Raw genomic sequence first — 23,060 nt, 5'->3', positions numbered from 1 at the left:
CTCTGTCTCCAGCACAAGGTGAAAAGTCCTGTGATGTTTGCTACTACCCACATCTAATTTGAACCATTTAGCAAGGCCTCCAGTTCATTGTTTTAAAATCATACATCTTAAAACTGCACAGCTGTTCACCCCTTATTGCCAGCTAGATAACAGCTATAAAATGCAAGCCATAAGACAAATATTTCTGCAGATTTGCTAGGTTATAGCCATCCAAAAATATTCCCTCTGCTGCCCAATATGCAAACACCCTTTCTACTGTTAGGTTTTATGACTGCCAAGGATGGAAGTTGTAAAGAATATGATATCATTGTGATATAACATAAACTGCTATTCCACTAGGTTCTGTAATTTTTGGGAGGGAAATCTAGCACCAAAAAAAAGAAAAAAGAAAAAAGAAACCCCCTTAATTTATTAGAAATAAATTCTTCCCAGATATCTTCAAATACATATGTATATATGTACAAATAAATATGTTTCACAAATAGGTTCCAAGTATAAAGACCACCCTAAATAATGACCGTGTATAGAAACCTGGGGTTTTCCTGCACTGCTTCTCCAGTTCTAACAGTTATGCATTAATATGGTGTGAAAAACCTATATATAGAATGCTTTTGTTAAAATCAGATTATACTAATTCTATATGAAGTGCTTTAATGAAAAATGCTTAATGGCTGAAATACTATAAGACTGCAGTTAGAGTGCAGGTGCAAAAATGATATTCTACACTCCCTGGAGAGCAAACTTGTACATACTGTGAAATATCAATTAAAGTTTATAGTTGCCTGTACTGGTTAAATGTCTTTTTCATGGGAAATTTTCGTCTTCTCTTATGAAGCACTCACTTGGGTCAAAATGTGTACTGAATTATGTGGGCATTTTGAGTTATTAAGGAATAGATTTGTTTTACAAGCAAGCTGTAAGCATTCTTTGCAGTTTTTATGAGGTCATCTACATGACTTTTAAATGGTGCTCTTGGCCAACCTCGATTCTCAGATCAGTTCATTAATTCACACAGCTGTCTTTAAAAACTACAAGAATAATATATACTGGAGTCTGGAAGAAAGAGGTGGATTTCAAGGCTGTATTTCAATCAAGGGGCCTGTTGACATCATAAACTATGAGAGGACAGCCTAAGCTGCTTCATGAACAGCAGCAAGTTCACGACTGAAATACAGCCTGCTTAATTATTTAATTTAGAATATGTGGAGAAAGGATGCAAAATTCACTTTCATGTGAGCACACCTCCCAGGAAATGTCAGCTGGGACTTGTGCAATATTCAGTGTTGGCAGAGGTTGTCCTGAATAAAATCTCATATACTATGGCATGTGCTATGGTAGTCAGACTGCTCACATGTTTCTGGATCTGAATGGGGAAGACCTGGATTTAATTTCTGATTCTGCCACACTTCCTGGGTGGTTTTGGACAGGGTCTGACTTCCCTGTGTTTCTGTTCCACATTTTTAAATTCTGGGAAAGTACATCTTCTTTTTTCATTTCTCACCTTTCCTTTTTATGTCTTGTTAAAAACTTGTGCCATAGTCTGTCTGCCAAACAATGTATCATATTTAATGCAAACTCTTGAGATCTCAAGATGCTCTTGAAGACCAAATAATATTTTAAGTAGGTGAATACAGAAAAAAACTTGTTAGGGGGAATGTTTAAAAGAATACAACACAGGCTGAAAAATTTGTATCAAAGCTTTCTAAAAACAACATGTGCTTCCTATTTTTAATATGCCTCTCCATAGTCTGGTAGAAAACAAAAGTCAAAATCTAGGAAATACATGCAGCTAAGCAGGTAGATAGTAGAAAATGGATTCATGCAGAATGTGGTGACTAAGGCACTGAGGACCCACCCCAAGATTTTATCTCATCCTCTTCATTGCAAATAAAAACTGGCACAAAGAGTACAGAGCTAGAAATTGAGATGCATTTATACTTAGCTTTATTTATTTTTTCAAGATATTTGAATTAAGCCAGATAAAGTTGTTTAGGGGCAAACATGAGCTGAATTTCCTGCAGCTGATTAATGGGTAATGTTTTCTGAATTCACTAAATTCTGAATGTTTTCTGAATGTGTTCATAATGAAAGCAGTCATCATGCAGTGTTGATTCCAGGTTTAAGCTCTTTCCTTTCTTTGAGTTTAGGATCAAGCTATATTGAGAGAGCTGTTTGCAACTCACATTTTACAGCTTGTGTGGGTAAGGTGGATGATCTGAGACACCCCTCAGGTTAGAAAACCTGCAGTAACCTCTGTTCTATCTGCCAGCCCCAGCAGGATGTGCAAGGCCAGCGTGTGCCCGCTGTCACTGCTGCAGAATCAGAGATCCTCGAAGGTCTACTCAGGAAAACAGAGTAACATCAGCACCAACAGAACCTTGCATATCCATTTGCCAAGGAAACACTTGGATTTCAGTCCTTGGGACTCCTCTCTTTTGAGAGTTTCAGATCAGATTACTTGATAATGATATGGAAAGAAGTGGAAGAGCACTGGCAGTGACACATTTATCACCCCTTTACCTGTAAATGTGTGACACACAGATTATTTACCTTCCTTTTGCTCTCTCCCTGCAGGAAGCAGATGACACAGCAGTTTTCCTGAGGAGTTGTGCCATGGCTGTGCACTCTCACTACTGATAATTGCCTGTCCTTGTACTCATCCTGACCCAGGACACAACATGGGACCAGGAGACCAAGGTAGGCCAGACTGCAGTGGGAAGGAAACTTTCCTCAGTGAGAATCATAACGAGGGATGCCATCAGCAACATGCTGGTGCGCTGCAAAAGGGCAATGAGGCACTGCCAGCCTGCAGCATGGGTGGGACACAGGAAAATAAATACTGGCTACTAATCAAATGTACAGACTTTGAGGAAATAAATGGGATATGGCCCTTCATTTAAAACATGGTGCAGGTAAACACCAATGAAGGAGGAACATGAGGGATGGTGGACAAAGAGAAGAGGAGTTCCTATCCTAAGCCTCCAGGGCATGACTTTATCAACTAGCCTGATGAGAAACACTGTAAGAAGATAGCTGAGTCTCTATTACCACATTCTGTAAGGAAGTCACTGTGCACATTAAATGTTGAGAGAGCCCATAAATTACATTGTAACAGTGGAAATCACTGAAGATCAGATATAGCCTGCTTTTTAACTTAGAGCAAGGAGGAATAGCATAAGCCATCAACATTGACTAAAGAAAGGTCCCAGAAATTGCAGGATGTGTGCTCTGAGGAGTATGGAAAATATTCTACCCCCATTTTTGTCAGAGCTCAAGGGCTGGAAAGAGCAGAGCTTTGGGGTCCCTCTAGCTACACCACAGCAGGACCTTGGGAAGAGTGATGGTTTCCTGCAGTGGACATTCTTCCCTCCTACTGCCTGTGTGAAATCCAGAACTGGTTTTTTTTGAATTACAGCTACCTATTCACAATATATTATTTGAAGAATTCCTCCTCCCCTGAAGAAGCATGCTAAGGGCTGTCACTTGGGTTTTGGCCTGTTTTTGCATTTTAACCTCTTTATTAGTTAATTTTGTGTTTTATGAGCCTCTCCTGTAAGAAAATGCTGCTCAGTACCACTAGTAACATGCAATATTGGGCAGCCAGTCCTATCCTTTGTTTCCAGCATTATCTCTCAAATATCTCATTTACACTATCTTTAGTTCACCAGTGAAAAATGCCGTGGTTTCTCAAAGTCCTGTTTGCCAGTTAGCAGGAAAGAGGCAAGTTTTCTATGCATACAGCCTCACACAGAAAACTGAGAGTTATGGGTATTCAATTCCTGGAAGTGGCCAAGGCTAGGCCACTGGGCTTTGGTGTGAGGCTTTCACCAACCTGGTTTATGAAATGTGTCCATGGCAGGAAGGTTGGAACTGATGATTATCAAGGTCCCTTCCAACCAAACCCATTCTAAGATTCATGAATAAAAATTTACAAAAGCCTCTCAAGTACTTATTTAGAGTCTACACATCTATGTTCAAATACTGATGTTTTAAATTGAATCTCTCATCCTCACGTCTACACAGGAACTCATGACAAGTATATTTGTGTCTAGAACGCCCTTAAAATACTTTCAGAAGTGTCTGGAAAGAGTTTTAGGCTCTAGCCATGCCTCTGGAAATCTCATTATAGTCCCTGACTCATTCAGGGCAAGCAGGCAGGACTTCCACCATCATGGAGAGGGTGATGAAAGCTGGATGGTACATGGATGGTGAAATTCCACACATCACAGAACCTGTGCCTTGTCAGGATAAATGGTTTCCTCTTCCAGGACAAATCCCTTTTTCAGTTTAAACTAGAATCACTGCCACTGAACACTGCAAATAAAAATAAAAAGCTAAAGCCTAGATATAGGGCTTCCTTAGTCCTTGACAGTGTTGGCACTTTTTGGAAAAGCAATCAAACAGGTCATAAAATACATTGTGCTGTAGTAGGCCATTTGTAATTGTGAAACAGTGAAGGCTGTGACACCACATGAGCATCCACAAAAGCCATTGGAAAAACAAACCCTTTCTTCTTGTGCTTCTCTAAATTTTCTGTTGGGAAAGCACGAAGTTGCTATATCATTTACTCTTCAAGCCTTTACATCCGTGGCTTCTTCTTGTTCCAGGAACCAGGTAACACTGGCTACTGTCCCTTTGCGGTCCTTGCTGTGTTTGGCTGGTAGATGCCATTAAAAGGAAAGAATAACAGGGCTGCCCACTATTGCTCAGCTTGCCTGTTAGCTCAGCTCTACACTTCACATTCCATGATACCTTTATTGTGTAACTCTGACATACAATGTTCAGTCATTTGGTCTGATAGATCACTTCTTGGACAGAAAATGCACCTTTCCAAAGTCACTTTCTTCTATGGATTATTTTAGTTATCCCAAAAGCATTCCTTGTAAGACCCCTGCATCTTCAAGCTTGCCACATATAGCAGTTGGGAAAACAGCACCATTTCCAGTATTACTTTTTTTTAGCACTACTGGCTTCCAGGAACATTTGAAAATATTTAAATCACCTGCTCCAGCTTTCTGCCAGTTCCCTTCCAAACTCAGACTGCTTCAGTTATTCCATTTTTCTCACTTATGTACTTTACTTCTAACACTGTGTAAAAAAGACATGACATGGGAGTTTTGGCAAGGAAGCTCAGGACTTTTCCTCCTTGGGTCATTTCCAGGACAAAGTCATGTGATTTTAAAAGATTTGCCCCTGTTTCAGGGATGAATTGGCCACAGCAACAGCTGTGTTCCACAGATGCTTTTGCCCCTCTCTCCCCCATAACAGGATTTCAATCAATGGAGCAAAGCAGACGGTCCCTAATTGTCCTAACTGCCCCTACATGGCTTCCTCTTCTGCTATTGCCTAGAAGTGAGCAGGAAAAGAAAATGGAAAATACTTTTTTTTTTTTTTGTTTGCAACAGTTGTTCTAGTCTGCAGCTGTGTTTAATTAATTACTTGGGTAAGTGAGATGGATAGAAGAGCTTTTCAAAGCTGCTGAGAAGAGAGCTGTCCGCAGCTAATTATACTGTTATAATAATCCCATGGTATTCCTCAGACTTTTCATCCTCTGACTGAATAACAGTTTAGCAAAATATCCAAGGATCACTTATAGTTTTGAATAAACAACTGGGAAAAGTGGTAAAGCAAAATAGGATTCAGCTAGGAACAACTAAAAGATTTTCAGCTTGCTCATGGACAAGTCATAATGTATCAGATACCAGGAAAATACAAGGAGGACTTTCAAAATGTTTTCCCTCATTTGCCCAAAATATTTATTTAAGTCTGCTTTTTAGCTCTTTAGATAGTTGACATGATTCATTTTAACAAAAATACTTAATACTTATCAGAACCACTTGTGAAAGTTCCTTGTAACTGCCAAGAGGGAAAACCAACCAGAATATCATGTAACATTTTTGCTGAATTTGGGAAGAAAAACATATATGTGAAACTGAAATAGTAATGCCACAGAGCCAAAAGAAAGATTTTTCAAGGACTTAATAACTTTTTTTTTTTTTCCAGAACACACTTTTTGTCAAACATCCTAGGTTACACCTGAGAAATTAGATTGGGGGGGAAAAAGAGAAACATTAAGTAGCTGGTGAATTGGGGGACCTGTAATAACAAAATGACAAGTTGTTTTGTTCTTCCATAAAATCCCGTAAGACAGGTTTCTTCTTCTTTGCGTGTGTGTAACTCCACATTGCAAATTGCTCACACAAGAGACACAGTGCATGAATCATACTGTGAAAAGCCAAGAATAAAAATGGAAAAGATCTTCCAATCTGTGGCCACAGAAGTAGCTTTATTTCAATATGTTTATCTCTGCATAAGCCTTGGTGAGCTGTCAGTGCATAGAGCATTCCTCAATTCTGCTACTATTATAAATACAAGATATCCCAAGAGGCATATTTCTCCTAAGAACACATCTGAACATAAAGTACACATATGCAAGGTGAGTAAAATCAGTGCTAGACAATGTTTAATGATAACATCAGAGCCACTTCTACAAAGTGAAGTTTGCTGAGCTTCCATTCAGACAAAAAAACATTACTTACTTAACATCAAGTTATATCTCAGTTTAAACATCGTGATTTTTAGTTTTGCTGAATGTAAAAACATTATCTCAGGATGTTCTCTTAAGCATGACAGTTCTAAGTATTAATGGAAGTGTTAATTCAGCTTTCACATCGACAGTCCAGCTAACGTCGCAACAGCCTTTTTCAAAAGAGACATGTGTTTGCAGAGCTGAGTATGCAGCAGCTACTACTTTGACAATGTGCCAGTAGCAGATGCTGTAGGTAGACAGTGGAAAAATATTTCACTTTTGTGGAATAAGCGTGAGTATGGGCAGGCAGAAAGTAGACATCAGAGTCATGCACAGACAGCTAGTGCAGACACAGCCTGGAGATTTCATTTGGCTGCTAACTGTAGACAATTTTCTGCAATGGTTCAGAGCTCTACAAACCTAGCAAAGACAACATTTTTCCAAGCTAAATTTATGCCTGACACTTTCATTCAGAACATGTCATTAATAATCTCACCAAAAGGAAATATCTGAACACTGAGCATCCACAAAATACCCTTAAAGCTGCTGTTGCGACGCAGCAGCTTTTAAATCCTGTTGGTGATTTTCTCATGTATTGATAAACCCCATTAAGGGGAGACTGAGCTTGACAGTACTGCTTTTCCTCTCTGCCCCTCTCCCTTCTCTCAAAGGAATATGGCAGTGGTTTTATTTCTTTTTCTTGGGGGGGGGGGGGGGGCGGGGTGTGCAGGGGGATTGTTCTCAGTGAGGACAAATCAAAATCAACACTTGAAGCCATGGAGATGTAGCTCCATCTCACCAGAATCATGTATGCTTATAGTTTGACCCTCTGGTGTCCTCTGAAGGTGACTTACAACTCTCTCCTGAAGGGTCCTAATGAAGGTGAGCTCTACCTGGACAGACATGGCCTTTCAGAGCTGCATTGCATCCCTTGATCTCTTATAGATGATTCAAAAGGGGATGGAATGTGGGGGGAAATGCTAAACATGTGCCAGGTGATGTCATGTTTCTTTCTCTGATATTTCTTTTGTAACTATATTTTCTTGGTTTATAACATGACCACATAACACTCATAAATGAGAAGACAGCTGAAGTCAGCACCTGGAATTAAGTACTTGTCATGGAAACAGGAGCCTGAAGCCTAAATGGGACTGGATCTCAGTCCTCTGTGGAGATGTGACCATTTCTGTTTAGCTTGCTGAGGAAGAGAGCTTGTCTCCAGCCAAGCAAAATGGCATCAATAACTCAACTGTAACAATAAAGCTTTAGGCTTTGTGTCATCTCCTTTGACATAGTCCCTACAGAGTTTTCAGTGGCCTCTGTCTTTGCACTTCTCAACTATAACAGGTATGTCTAGCAAACATAGGCATGCACATAACAAAAACTTTATTTATGGATTCTTGTTGACAATATTTGCTTTTTCAAGTTTTTTTTGAGTTGAGATTTTTCAGTTAGGATTTCAATTAGCCCTACTGAATACTTGACATATCAGCTTCCAACTTAAAGGAGAATAGTGGTCCTTTGAGTTCTACTATCTTCCACAGTCTTTTGAAAATGAAATAGAAAATGTCGCCACAATCAAGTGCAGAGGGTATGATCATCACATTGTGGCTGTGAGAAGCATGGCACCCAACCCCATGTGAAGAAAAAAAAAAAGTGTAATTTCCATTTGATGTTTCCATTGTTAGATACCACTGAAGTCAACCAACCACCGTGTCAGACATTTTCTACAGCGTGTTGCGTGACCTGGAGTTCCCAGTGCCAGTGGGAATAAAGTAAATTAAATCAAAGGATTCCAAGATGACATCAGACAAGCTATCTCATGTGAGATTTGCACACTGAGAAACTTTTCACAGTTCTGGCTCTGGACATCACCAGACTCTTGCACTAGTGTTGCAATAGATCAGTTACAAAGAATAACCCATTCCTACCTACACCCAAAAATCCCAAAAGTGATGGAACAATAAGAGATGACAAAAATCAAAAACACGGAGAACAGAAAGAGGAAGGAGAGTATGGAAGACTAGCACATTTCTATAGTCACAGATGTACAGTGTCTGATGATCCTATAAAGATGAAGAATATGCAGAGTGTACTGCATTTTTTGTCACTTCTCTAAGGAATTTCCCGCTTCAGTGACATATCTCAATGCTGGAGACATTTCTCCCTGGAAAACTTTGTGCCAATTGTTCTTTGTCTCTGGTGGTAAATGAAAAAGATATGGGGGAATCAGAAGGTGATACATGGTCTCCCTCCCACCAGGTCTTGAGATAACTCCTTCAAAAGATAAAACTGTGAAGTGACCGCTGAAATGGACAAGGCAGCAAATATAAGGGCAGAAAATGTATTTCCCTAACAGCTCTACTGCTGCTAATAGCACATGACATTTATAAATGAACTGCATATAGTACAGAAAGGCTTTGTTGATTTGATATGTAGCAGGGGGATTTTGTTTTTTCTCGATCTCACCGACATCGTTTATGGACCACTTGGCTTTCCATTACTGATTTCACAGCACTCCTGGTGCAGCAATGAGTGCTTACACAGTAAGCTGATATTCAGGCAACGTTTGCAGCATAATTTAGCTTTCTTTTGGCAAAAATATCAGATGGAAATCATGATAGGATTCAGCAGCATGTGACCAGTCAGCCAGCCACAGCTCAGGAGCTCTCAGCTGATGGTCCCTGTCCTGTGCCATACATCCTCCACATGGAGGATCTGCCGTGTCATGGTGCTAATAGGACTGTTATTTTTGTATGTGGGGTGTTATTTAAACCCCACTCTACTTGTTTCAGAGAAGATCAGTTGTAGAGAAATCAAAAATTGTGGCAACTACAGTGTAAAATTTATATGAATCACAGGTTATTGAAGTTATTTTCAAAGGCAGTCATCCTGTGCTTCATATTTTTTGAACGACAATGATTTAATATAAAAAAAGCACAATCTATTCTAATAATTTTTTTTTGGGGAAATGAAACTTAGCTTCCAATGGGACATCATAGATTTTACACTTTTCATAACTTGAATCACAGATTTTTGAGCTGGAACTGAACAATGAAAAATCCTACAGTGTTATTAAGTAATTTTCTCTTTAACTTTTCCCAACAGAACACTGCTTTTTGAAATGCATTCCCCAAATCTTTGTCTGATGTATTTTTTAATCACTCATATGATGGAACTTCTGACATTCTTCTTTAGACAATATTCCCAAATCTAATCGACCAGTTAACATCTTGTATTTCCTCCTCTTTGTATGAAATTTGCTGCCCTTAAATATTTTCTTTGAATCTTTAACTGTCCAGGTAAAGATTTATACATATTATAATACTAAGATTAAAAAAACAAAACACCAAACTCCTAATAGTGATTGTTATATGTGTGGTTGGTTGCATCAGTAGTGCCCTCTGTTCAGAAAAGTCTGATCCGTGTGTCAGATGTACCCTGATGGACAGTGGAGCCCTTGCAGCCTGGATGCTGTCAAGGAGATTGGCATCCTGTCAAAGCCAGAGTGCTTGAGAGTGAAATGAGGCACAAGCAAGAGGTCCACCAACCCACTGAAATGTGCTTGATTGGCTGTGCAAGATCTCTTTATCTTCTAACTCCTTCTAGGTTCTCCTCCCCTGCAAGGTCAGGCACTCGGAGGAGCAATTTATAAACTCACAGCTCATATTCTGGTTGCAGTTCCAGAACTGACACAAAATTAAATCAGTCTTGAGTGCAGTAGGATACAAAAATTACCTTCCCAGTCTACTGAGCCCTTCAAGACCTCCAATAAATCTCCCAGCGGCAGCATTCCAGTGCTGGTTGCCTATCTTCCTTGCCTTACAAAAAGACCTTGAAATGGAAACAGAAGGGTTTTCTTTGAAGTCATATTTCATAGCACAAAAAGACATGCACAGAAGCAGCTGACTTAAGTGGTTTCCCCCTCTCGTTCAAAGTATTTTCTAAAAAGTCTTAAATGGGACTTTTTAGTTAATCCCCAGAACTCTTAATTGCAGGGGCCACAGCACATATGAAAGCAGGAGCTGATATTACAAAAGCTCCTTTTAAAAGAAGATGAAGGCAAAACACTTCAAAAATATGCAGGCTAGAAGAAACACTGTTAGGCTTCATCTAATTGCATTCCTCCCCTGGAAATTATAGCACTCCTCCCTAAAAAATATTAAACTTAAGCAAGTATATTTACTTCATCTTAAAACTGGCACTGAGTGCAAATGAAATATATCCCTGTGTAATTATTAAATTGAGCAAGCAGTAATTATCTCTAGTAAGATTCCCTGGGCTTTGGGAAGAGTCATGCTGAGTTTTAGAGCAACCCTTGTACTTCCTCTTGTGGAGGAGCAGGAATGGTTCTCGAGGCTGGCTCTGGTCCTTCCAGAGCCCACTTTGCTGGTGCTGGCACAGGCTCCCTGTGCTACCATGTTGGCTTGTTCTTCTTTCCCAAGAGCTCATGGAGCTGCAGGGCTGGCAGGGCCACGTGAAGGCATGGTCCCTGAACAGAGGGGCCCAGGAAACACACTGAACATTACCTGAGGACGATGCCACTCAGGGGAGGAACAGCTCCCAGCAGAGAGAGCGTGACTGCCCTGACACAGGGGCCACAGGCATCCAGAAAGTTTTCAGGGCCTTCATGAAGGTCATCCTGTCCTTCATAAAGAGCTGCTGTGGTTTCTTTAATGTCAGGCTTTCTGTTGCTGGAACCAGATTAAATACTGCTCAGTGGACATGGACACCAGCCTTGGCACCTCTCAAACTTTGGTCCCAGTGCTGATGCAGGCTTTAGCCTGGGACCCACTTCTATTTTCAGTGGGGAGCCCTCTGAACCTGTTTGTGTGCAAGTGGGCTCCAGGAGGAACTCCCACGTGAGTGACCCGTGAGGACTTCATTTTGTTTAAGGCTGCTTAAAGTGTTATTGGAAAATTCTGTGAGGCAGCTCAAGTGAGTGAAAACGATTTGCTTGGGATGAATGTAACCACCAGTGCATTACTTCACATAATCTAAACAGAGTTTCAGGCACACTTCATCTATCATTCCCTGAGAGAGGGAGGCAGAGTTAATGCTCTCTGACAAATATTATGTTTCTCAGGCAGCCCTGGTGCTGTCTTCCCCATTTCCTGGCCCACTTTGATTAGATATATAAACAGCACAACTAAAACACAGGTTGGATTTTGCTGTTGGAAATGCAAGATAAGGATACCATAAAGGCTCATCAACACCCCAACCCTCTCTGTAAGAGACACCCAGCACTCATGAGATCGGAGATTCCTTCTCAGTGCTGTACAGTGAGTCACTTGGCTAATAACTATGATTTACAACAGCATTTTAATTGCTCCCTGGGCTCTCTGATGAAGACAGAGGAGGGCAGGGTGACACGCCTTGGGACAGCGTCCTTCAGGGCAGGGGAGAGGGGAGAGCAGGGCTAATGTCCAGCACTGAGTGAGCATCAGAGGGCAGCTGGAGAGACCCAGGAGGAAAGAAGGAATGAAGGATGCCCGGCAGAGCCACTGATGGCTCCTGGCAGCTGGTCTGCTAATGCTGACACTCTCTTCTGAATCTAACATGAATGCCAGGGACAGGACTTGGAGCTGGTAATGAAGAGGGAAAACTCCAGCTCTTCCCTGTTGCTTTTGCTACAAAAGTGTGTCTAGCAAACCTCTTGGTGCTACAACTCTATAGTGAGTGTTTGAGCAGGTTAAATTTCCCTTAGAAACACCCAGAGCCCTAAATGTATTCATTCATTAGCTCTAAGTGGGCCCATAGCCACATGTCTGGGCGTGTATACAAAGAGTGATCAGAAGAAAAATAGGACATTTCTTTCCAAACATGTGAACCTCCCACATCCATCAAACTGCAATTCCCCTAAAGTCACTCCTCACTGACCATTTTCCCAGAAAAAAGCATTACAGAGCAACTTGGAAGTCAGCAAAAAATGTACAAGGCACACAACCTTACTATATTGCTAATCCAAAGGCCTCAGAGGTTAACTGACAGCTGGCAGGAAGAGCAAAAGAGTTTTCTCTATCTGGTTTCCCTGATACAATCATGCTAAAACATTGGCTGGAGCAGCAAAGGCTTAAGACAGCACTCCAGAGAGCTGGCCTTGTGCCCTACCTTTGGATCTCCACTCATTGTTTTGGGGAGGAGAGTACAAACTGAGCAATGCCACCTTCCTCAGGCTGTACAGGGAGGCATCTTTCAGGCTGCTAAATTGTCACTTAACCATACAATCTGTGTATCCTGACTAAGCAAAACCCAGAGTTAATTCTTCATTTTGCACAGGAAGTAAGAGTCTAATCCTACTGTCTTGTCTATCAGATATCCAATTTATATTTCTACTGAATATTGAGATGGAGAGAAGAACATCCCAGGGTTAGTGGTATTGTCTTGTGGGTTACAATAAGGGGATCTTTTATTGCATTTGGTGAAATCCTTATATAAAGAGACCAACGTTTTTTTAGTGGGAAAAAGGAAAAAAAAATAGCAAACATAAATTCTGTCACTTCTAGGAAATAAAAAATGGCTATGGCTTTCAGCCCCAGAAACAGAGGAATAATTAAATTTGTTTTAGCTGCTCCCAGAGATTGCCACACCAAATTGGTGTGTGTGTGTGGGAGATCTGGCTACAGACAGCTTATGTTTGGCCAGGTCATGCACAACCCCAGCAGGAAAATCTGTGATCAGGATACATTTACAAGAGAGAGGACAATTTATTAAGGGTCAGTTTCCATAGTTAGCAAGGACTGCAATGGTCTGATGCAGCAGGGGTGGGAAGAGGCCTGACAGCCCAATCACCAGCTCAGTCCACAATCAGCTGATTGCTTACCCAGCCCTGCTGCACCTGCACAAAACCTGGTAAATTGGATGCCATGGAGCCTGCTTTATCCTTCTGTCACTGAACATTAGTGCTGAGGTTCCCTGTGAGCAGAGCAAGGCTCTGTTATGGGTGTCACTGCTCTGTGCAGGGACAAGGGAACCTTCGGACAACCTGGAGCTTTGTCCAGGGACAGAATAAGAAAGAAATCAAGATCTGCAATGACAACTGAATTAATTTAGGAATTATGAGGAACAAGCTAGTGTTTTCTATTTTTCTCTCCTTCTCCACTGGGACTTGCTTTCCTTTAATCAACCCATTTTATTAACTATGCTTGAATCCTCTTCAGTTTGCTGCCTGCATTGAGCCTCCTCTGGAAGCTGACTTCAAGCTCTCTGAAGTAAAAATGTAACTTTATTTTCAATGGTCTGTGGGACTTTCTCTCATGGTCATTATTATGCTGTCACTTCTGTGCAGTTGTTAGTTAGCCTAACAGCAAAATTTGAATGTGGGAACGAAGAATCACTCAAACCCACTGTCTGAGGCAGCTACACCATCCCTCCACTTCCATGGTTGCAAGCTGTGTTAAAAATTCAAGTTGTGGCTTTACAGAAAGGGCATCCACAAGGCTCTGCAACCCTGAAAGCCTCTCAGAAAACATCGTATGGCTTCAGTTTGGGAAAGCCCACACACATTACAGTACTTGTGACACCTGCTACACATGTCTTGCCAGTCACTGCCTTGCCTTGCCTTGCTGGTTCTGGTACAGAAGGTGATCTTAAAAAATATCCTCTTATTTTTACAAGGTTACCACAGTAGTAGATATTCTTATAAAAGTTCTGAGGTTGCATTAAAGAAAGAGTGCAGGCTACTGAACCAGTGAAAGCCAGGTGGGAAAAGCTCAGTTTCTACAAAAGATTAGAAGAGTCTAACTGATTAGGGTGGCCACCCAGGCCACCACTGCTTTGGAAGGTTATTTTTGTCCTGGAATATATAACTCATGCTGCAGCACCTGTTTGGTTTTCCAAACTGGCTGCTGGTTGTTTAGTGCACCCCACAAATGGAGATGGGGGGTCTGAGGGGAGCCCAGTGCAGCAGTGCTTGTGCTTCACATCCCTGTGACTTCTGCATGCACTTGCTCACCTGATCTTGCTGATAGAAGCTGAGAGGAAAATTCTGTGCTAGCATGGAGGTGGTGACAGTGAACAGTAACCTGAAGTATTTTGAGCAGCAAGGGACTATATGCTCTACTCATGCTTTGACTGAAGTGCAGGTTTGCTACTTCTTCATATTAGAACGGTCCTGTTGGGGATTGTGTAGCACAGAGTAAAATGTCAGTGGTAGTTCTCCTCTGGATGTATTCAGACATCCCACACATACTGTGAAATCTGGCATAATTTGCTGGAAAGTTTGCATGAACTTCTCCAGTGTTTCTAAAGCTTTTCAGGCTGAGAAGGCAATATCTTAACTAAGGTGCAAGTACCTGTGTGTCCCCCAGAAGGGACTGGGATTGTCACCTGCCATCAGAAGGACCTTCAAGTACTTCCTAAATTCCTAGGCAACGTGAAGCTTACATGTGGCAGCAAAGTAGGGAAGACTCACTGCAAAAAGCACCTCTTATAACTAAAAACCACGGGGATCTGAAGTAAACCCTTTAGGCTCTCAGTTTCATTGGAGTAAAACAGCAGAGCAGCTACATGTTCCACTCCTGGTGTGCAGGTAAACAGATGGAAGGCATGGGACAGGGCTCAGAGCAGGTTGCCTGTGCTGGGTGAGGCTCAGGTCCTCAATCAATCACATCACAATTGATGTGATGATTGAACACTCAATCAATCACATCACACAATGTGGCATTCAGGCTGCATCTGGGATCCTGTGTCCAACTCTGGGCTCCCCAGTACAAGAAAGAAAACTACCAGAGCAGGTTTAGCAGACAGCTACAAAGGTGATTAGGGAGCTGGAGCATCTCTCTCATGAAGACAGGCTGAGGAAACTCATCCTGCTTAGCCTGGAGAAAGAAGACTGAGAGGGGATCTTACCAATGTGTACAAATATTTATCTTAATAGCCAGACTCTTCAGTGGTGCCCAGGGCCAGGACAAGGGGTGACAGGCCCAGACTAAGATGTAGGAAGCTCTAACTCAGTATAAGGAAAACCTTAGAATCTCTGAGGGTGACAGAGCACTGGAACAGACTGTCTAGACATTGTGGGGTCCTCTTTTCTGGAGAGATTCAAAAGTTGTCTGGATGAGATTGTGTGCAACCTGCTCCAGGTGAATCTATTTTGGCAGGGGTGTTGGGCTGGATGATCTCCAGAGGTACCTTCCTACACCAGCCATTCTGTGTTCTGTGATGTTCATTTCTATTTTCTTCAGCCTCTCTTTTCTTAAAGTCTAGGAAAAAAGAGTCCACAGGCCTAGATGTGTATTATTCCTTTGTCCCAAAATTCAACTCTTTGCCTATTATTCAGTCTTTATTTAAAGGCTATTGTGTAAGTTAGAATTTTAGACATTAAAAAGCAGGCTTTTACATCAGAAAATATCCATGCTGAAACCCGGATTCCATTGTTTCATTTAGAGTCATTAATTCATGTTTTATGAGTTCTGCAGGAATAATTGGTGCATTGTTGTGTTTGTGCAGATAAGTGGATGATGCTTTTATCTCTTCTGGAAAACAAACAAAACTCCCTTGCGACCCACAGCCCTTGTTGCGGGCTCCTGGCTCCATCCTTAATTCCCCCAGCACCCCCTGCCTTTTCTTTCACCAGTGAAATTTAAGAAGCTTTATATTACTGGTGACTTGGCTGTCCCAAACCCAGAGGTCCCAGGTGACCTCTGAGCTCGTGTCAATAGAGCACCTCCCACCTTTTCTCCCCTCCTTTAAGATCTGCCATAATTGCCTGCAGCCCCCTGGTTGGGTCAGATATGCTTTTTATTTGCAGCTCCTCCTGCTCCTCTGACACTCACTACTCCACGCTGTTTTTACGTAAGCTCTCTGTTCATATCTATAGATTTCACAAGTAAGAAAAAAGCTATTTTAACAGTGTATGCTTATTTGCTCATGCTTTCTGGAGAAAGTGAGATTGTGCACCTCAGGGTGTGCCATGGCCAGGAAGAGGGACTCAGATGTGGCATCCTCTGTGCCACCTGTGCCTGACCTCTCTGTGTGACAACATCTACCACACAACTGATCTCAGCCTGAGGAGACTTCACAGATCCACCTCAGCTGCTGTGAAGCAACAATCAGGATAATCCCCCACGTCATGGGAGACTTCCCAGCTTCAGGCCACAGCTGATGTTGTGTCTTGGAGGCAGCAGAGGTAGATTTCAGCTGTCACATTCACTTTCTAAGCTCCTTTTACAGTATTTAGAAATGCATATTTCTGCCCTACCTTCCTGTAAGAAGTTTATGCGGGAAACACTTTATTTCACTTCTCCAAGTGTTTTTTGTGGTTGTACCAGCCTCAGTTTTGTCTCTCTGTCCTGCTGTGAGACCCCACTTCTTTGGTGGGTGGGAGGGTAAATGTGCATGCTTCTGATTGTGGTTGTCTGTCTCTGCTTTATCTGACATAATTGTAGCATATATTTTTTTTTATCCCCAGAGCATGTATATTTTTATATCCCCAGTACTCATTTGCTTATATTGCAAAATGTTAAAGAACTTTTCAAAGCAAAATATGATTTATTTGAATCAGATGACGGAATGAAGAGAATAGAGAAATCTTTTGGCTAGTTTTATATATTTATGAAGAAACATGAAATAAGAGGAGTTTCTTTTTTACATACTCAAAGAGAAAGTTTTACTGTAAATAGAAAGGGAATAAAATCTAATGAAATTAAATAAGTCCAGCTCCATTAATTATTGAAGTTTTTGGGTTAAGGTTAAAGACTGAAGTGATGCAGACTCCCTAACTTTTCCTTTGTGCGTGAAACTTGTCCACAAAACATTTTACAGGACTATCAGCCAGCTTTCTTCAGGGAGAAATAGTTAGGGTCCAAACTTAGACCAGATACAGATTTGAAACTAATCCTACCTCTCCTCAAAACTAAATGAGGCAAGCACATTCAGAGCACCCTACAGACTCCCTGGAGCCATCTGAGGTGCAAGCTGCCACCTTTCCTTCTGTTGCATATTGACACCACCACAGCTAAAATCCAACAAGAGGAGACGTCTCTCTCAGGTGGTGTTTGGAGTGCCAGACTCCAGCCTGCTCCACGCAGCTCAGGGGAGAGGTGCCCCTCTGCCCATGGACTGCTCTGCCTGGGGTGGCAGTCACATTGCCAGCTTTTAACCATGATTACTTGCAGCCACTTAAGGCAATTGTAATTACCTCACAGACCAGGCAGATATGCCAAGAAATGTTAAAATCTGAATCGGCAGGAAGTGAGTCAGCTGAGGCGATGAGAAGTGACTCTGAGGTACATTATGGCTATCTCTCACGGCATCACTTCCATGCTGCCTTGCTGAATCATTCCCATGGACATTGCCAGCTCCAGGGATTATCATCAGGACTGAGTTGAGAAGCACACTTTCTGCTCTTAAAAGTTTAAATGTTCTTATCTCTCCTTCTCCTTGATCCCATGTGGCTGAATGCAGCTGAATTTGACATTGCTGTGAGCAGCACGGTTGTACTCAGATGGGCCAGTGGTACCTTGGGGCTTTCTGTCCTTTTTAATGTGATCACACTAATGTTAGTCCCAGTTCCTTTCCCTTTATTTCTTACTCCAAGTTACTGGCCTGTTTGAACCTTCTGGTTTTCACAGTCCTGTTCCCTGCTGCTGGTCAGTTTTTGGACTGCAGGCACCTCTCTGGATAAATAAATTCTAACAACAGTGCTAAAACTTTCTGAAATGAATAGCTTTAAACTTCGCCCTGCTTTTTAAGCTGTTATTCCCAATTATGAAACAACATAAAATGCATTACTTCTCATCACTTTCACTACTTCCTGTGTTGACTTCTAAACCAAATCCTACCATTACTGAGGCTTTTTTGAGTGTCCTGGTTTCAGCTGGATAACCTCTACAACACTGATGCATTCAAGCATTTGAAACATCTTTTCTCGGGGTTACTGTGACTTGATGCTTGATTACTGTGTCTTGATGCATTTCTATGAGGATGTGAATATCTTTACCTAAGAGGTTCAGGTGTGCCTGAGTGGGCACTGCATGGACCAGCCCCTGCCCTGGCTCACACGAATCTCTCTTGCAGTGCCTGTGTCAATATGGATTTACACCTTGGCACCACCCAGTATCTTTTTACTGCTCAGAAAATTCTGCCTTTAAGCAGTACTATTACTTTTGTTATTAGAGATTTTCTCAGCTCCTGTGTCATTCTTTTTATCTTCTCAATCACTTAAAAAAGAGAAAGCTCAAAATCTCTCACCTCCCAGGGTGAGGTTTGCTACACTGCTGTACTCTGTTCATTACATGGGCCTAATTCCTGCTCACAGTGAGACCCCTTGTCAGACAAGAAAGGCAGTTTACAGCTGATGCGTACCATGTTGCAGCCTAAGTGATTCCTTACACCTACAGGGCAGGGTAAAAGGGCATTAACCTAAGGGAAAATCTACCTTTCTTCGATTAAGGTTATTTTCTCATCTTTCCTTTCTCTTGCTATGTGCTCTGCTTATGGGCATTTCATCTTACGAAACAAAAATCTAACCAGTGAGAAGGACCACCACTTTGTTCATATAGATTCCTCTTTTTTCTTAATTTGTATAGCCCTCAAGGGTTTGAAATAATTCCTGGCTGATTTTGGGGACGTCCTCCCCTACCAGTCCTCTGCAACACAATTTTTCATACAGCATTTTGTTGTGAAATGTTTCACAGAGCCGCATTTTCAGTGTGTTGCGGAAAACAAAATGGTTTTACACAACAGAACAAGGAGAATGCAAGGCTATTTCTTTGAAGAAAAAGACTAAGTCAAAAAGTGATGGAGACTTGTAGAGTCTCTATCTTTGTTGCAGCAGCATATCATGGAGTACACCAATATGCACACTAGACAGCTTGAAGCAAGTTACTTCCTATACACTGGAAAGAGCCTCACTCAAACCTGGGCACTTCAGATTTTTTTCTAAGGATGTATTTTATTGTTCTAGCTAATTGTAATTTACACGGGCAAAGTATTTTTGCTAGTTCATCCTTATCAGCAAGTGTCTGATGCTAGAAAGGCAGGCAACTGGATCTTTGGTTTCAGCAAGTATTGCCATCTTGTTTCAGACTACCAGCTCACACATGTCATTTCTTGTCCCAAGTTTTGTGTCACACAGATGAGGCACAAACCAGTCTTCTCAACAGGAACTCATGGGAATGATCTGGTTTTGGTGGGAGATGGTGTCATTGCCTGAACCATACTGCCATTCATCTTGAGGAGAAAACAGTGACAGCACTGCTGAGAAGTAGGAAATGAAATGGAATATTCATCCTCACTATGAGCAATATTTGATATACAATCCTGAAAGAGACAAAAGGTGTGCCTACAGAACTGTCAGTACCCCAACTGAACAGGTGTACAGACTAAGGGAAGTGGGTGAATACTGGGTACAGGTATACACCCATCACAGTTTGCAGATATTATATTCACACCCAGAGGACACATTTCAGTTGAATTTACCCATATTAATTCCTAACTGTGAGTTTAAATTATCACACTTTTGGCTGTACCTAACATGTAACATATCTGGACAGGTGAAGGTTGGTCTCTTTTCCCATGCAGCAAGCAATTGGACAAGAGGAATTGACTCAAGTTGAGCCAGCAGAGGTTTAGATATTAGGAAAAATTCTTTCACTGAAAAGGTGGTCAAGCTTTGCAACAGGCTGCCCAGGAAAATGAAATCACTGTCTGTGGAAGAGTTAAAAAAAATCTAGATATGGTGTTTAGAGACATGGTTTAGTGGTGGACCTGGCAGCGTTAATGGTTGTACTTAATGGTTTTTTACTTTACCTTACTTAAAGGTCTTTTCCAACCATAAATGATTCTAACAGGATTGCTTCCAGAGATTGCTGAAATGGCCCAGTATCTTCAGCTCAGTCTACACAATTTTTAAACTGTGATTTATATTCCACTTTTAATTCTCCTTAAACTCTACACCTTTTGTACTTAGGCTCTATTAGATAGTTCTATCACATGAAAATTAAATAATCTTAGTCTGATGATTTCCATAGAAAGCTAATTAATTAACTAAATGTTGTAATATTAGCTACTATAAAATAGCTGTCTTTCTATATAAAATTGGAAAGGAAAACTTTTCTCAAATTGTGAACATTTGGAGAAGTTGAGAGGCAGCTGTATACAAAGGTCTCACAGCTCTGTTTAAAGAGGGTCGAAAGGCTCAACCTTTAAAACTGTGACTGCTGACTGCTTTGTTTCTGTTGTAACCATACTACTGTTCCTCTTCACTCAAAACTATGTATTTAGGGCCCATTTACTTACCCAAAAATGCTGTCACTCACTGCCATCTAGTGTTAATGGCACAGACTTGCCAGAAATTTAAAATTACTTTTGTGACTACATTTTTCAAGCTTGGCCCTAAACTGAGAACCTGGGCATTCTTTCTACTGACAGAGGGAGCTGCAGATGAACAGCAAATCAGAAAACCTGAACAGTTTATTCACAGGAATAACACTGACTTTAGTGACCACAACAATTTCAGAGACTATAGTAGTATTTTTACTTTTCCTGCTGTTACTCTGCTTGCATGTTCTCTCCTTGTTTCAATGTGTCACACCAGGCTTAGCCCTGGAGCAGAGCTGCTCCTCCACCAGCCTCCTCCTTTCTCTGTTTTACCTGTCAAGGATTTAAAGTCTTGGGTAAGAAAGAATTTTTCCCACTGAACATCTGTGGCAATTTTAAGGCACAAGTTACCCTAATTTATGGTGTATCTTCCAGGGTTTTCTAAAGACTGGACAAGTCCTGTACAGTATGAATTACCTTCTGGTGACTACCTTTTATATAAACAGGAACCATAATTGGTTTTTAGGAGAAGAATTAAAAGTATACTAATTTCTTAAAGATAATGTCTAAATTCAAAGGCAGACCACAGAGCCTTTACCACCACATATAGTCATAATTAGTTTATTAGCACTGGTTTTGAAACAAATATATTGGGGTACTTAAGCACACTTTCATTCATGTTTATTTCTAAATTTAATATATTACCATATATTACATAATGCACTGAATATTCAGTAAATAAATAACAAAACCAAAGTGCAGATTAAAGTAGCAAGGTAAGTTTTAGGTTATCAGGAAGGCCAAAATCACATCAGCAGGGTAAGGACAGCAAGTTGTAAATGACTAATATTAAACATGTCATTCTATCATTGCTATATGCATGCCAGTATAAATGATCCCTCTGTGAATTTCTTCCACTTATCTAAAAAAGAAAGTACCTCTTCCCTTACATTACAACTTCATGATCCTTTATTTCCTACCTTTCAGGCCTGATCCTGCAGTCCCTACTCAGCAAAACTTCCAGTGCATTCTGTCAGATTAGTTTCATATTTTTTTCTTGAAGCTACATAAAGCCCATTGGCTCTCTCCAAACATCTGAATAGTAAATGACTAGAATCTAATTTCTAAAAATTTAGAAATTCTAAAAAATATTCGTAACAGAAAATAATGTAATTACATATAGACCTAAGTGTCCTAGGGCCAAATCCAGGAACAGATCTAGACAGAAGCCTTGGGAACTGCCAGGACAGCAAGGTTGGCCTCTGTTAAATTAGGCACTTTCCTGATTAGCCAGTCACTTTTAGGATCACAGTTTTGGATGTAGACATCTCCAGTCTCCTTAAATACTGTTTTGAGCACCTGCACCCTGTTTTTGGATCTGGCTTTTTTTTATACTTGAGTACATGATGTATCACATTAACATTATGCAAAGACAATAAAAGAAGTGACCTTAAAGTAGAACAAAATGATAATACAACATGATACCATAGCCAAGGCTAGAAGAAGCTGTTCTTTTCTGTGCTTGGGTTAGGCACATTTGTTTTAACAGCTTTTAACACTGTATCCCATTTACTATTTTTGTGCTCTAGCTGCCTTTTCCTAAATTTGTGCTGAAATAAATCATTGCTGTCTTCATCCTCAGCCTCTGACACGATCTCCATTTTTTGGATAATCAGTTTAATGAGGTCATGTTGCTTTTCCAACAATGTTGATATATCTTTGAGCCTAAAAAGCAAGCAAACAAACAAATACTCATCAGGCTTTGTTATTTGATTTTGAAGGACTTTTAAGTCATTGAAATTACAGATGCAAAAACTGACAGTACTTAATGAAACCCTTCTGCTAACAAAGGCTATTATCTAGAATACATGTAATTCTTCAAGCTGAAGTACTTCTCCATGTTACAGGAAATAGGATTAAAGAACAAATCTGTGGTTCTTGTGAAAAGTAACTTAATATATAGTTAAGGTAGAAGCAACTTCACTCTCAAAGTTGTTGACTGCTTTATCAAAAGTTTTTCCTGTTGACCTATTTTCTTGTGTGGCAAGAGAAAGGCCAGAGTTGCAATGGCAATAAAGCAACCAAAAACATTCAGTGAAATTCACAACTGCTTTTACAGCATATGAGAAATACTGATGAGGCACTTACTGATCTTTTTCAAAGTGCTATCCAAAGTGCAATTGATGCAACTAAAATAAGTTAGCATCACACATACAGAACATATGTTGTCTATAAAGAAAGAGTGAAAGATACGGGAAATGTGAATAGA

The 23,060-nt window shown here is 40.8% G+C and overlaps 2 protein-coding genes and 1 long non-coding RNA gene across 33 annotated transcripts in view; 1 reads left to right on the top strand and 2 right to left on the bottom strand.

Moving 5' to 3' along the window:
* Positions 1–23,060, top strand: part of KCNB2 (potassium voltage-gated channel subfamily B member 2) — a 330,276-nt gene that overhangs the window by 9,488 nt on the left and 297,728 nt on the right. For all 31 annotated transcript variants that reach the window (XM_086885232.1, XM_086885233.1, XM_086885272.1 and 28 more), the window contains one exon: positions 2,575–2,697. The gene's annotated coding sequence lies outside the window, so the exon portion shown is untranslated. The remainder of the gene's footprint in view (positions 1–2,574; positions 2,698–23,060) is intronic.
* LOC147655419 (uncharacterized) lies at positions 7,568–15,104 on the bottom strand. The gene is made up of 2 exons (XR_015285768.1): positions 14,824–15,104; positions 7,568–10,363 (listed from the first exon to the last, which is right to left on the bottom strand). It is a non-coding gene; the product is annotated as an uncharacterized LOC147655419 (long non-coding RNA).
* Positions 21,397–23,060, bottom strand: part of TRPA1 (transient receptor potential cation channel subfamily A member 1) — a 31,433-nt gene continuing 29,769 nt past the window's right edge. Inside the window, exon 27 of the mRNA XM_023920897.2 lies at positions 21,397–22,516. Within this exon, the coding sequence (XP_023776665.1) occupies positions 22,288–22,516 (229 nt within the window). The 3' untranslated portion in view covers positions 21,397–22,287. The remainder of the gene's footprint in view (positions 22,517–23,060) is intronic.

The sequence above is a fragment of the Cyanistes caeruleus genome, chromosome 1, assembly GCF_971803275.1.
Source record: "Cyanistes caeruleus chromosome 1, bCyaCae1.hap1.1, whole genome shotgun sequence".
Taxonomy (NCBI): domain Eukaryota; kingdom Metazoa; phylum Chordata; class Aves; order Passeriformes; family Paridae; genus Cyanistes; species Cyanistes caeruleus.
The sequence above is the reverse complement of the archived record's forward strand: the minus strand, read 5'-3'. Positions and strand labels throughout refer to the sequence as shown.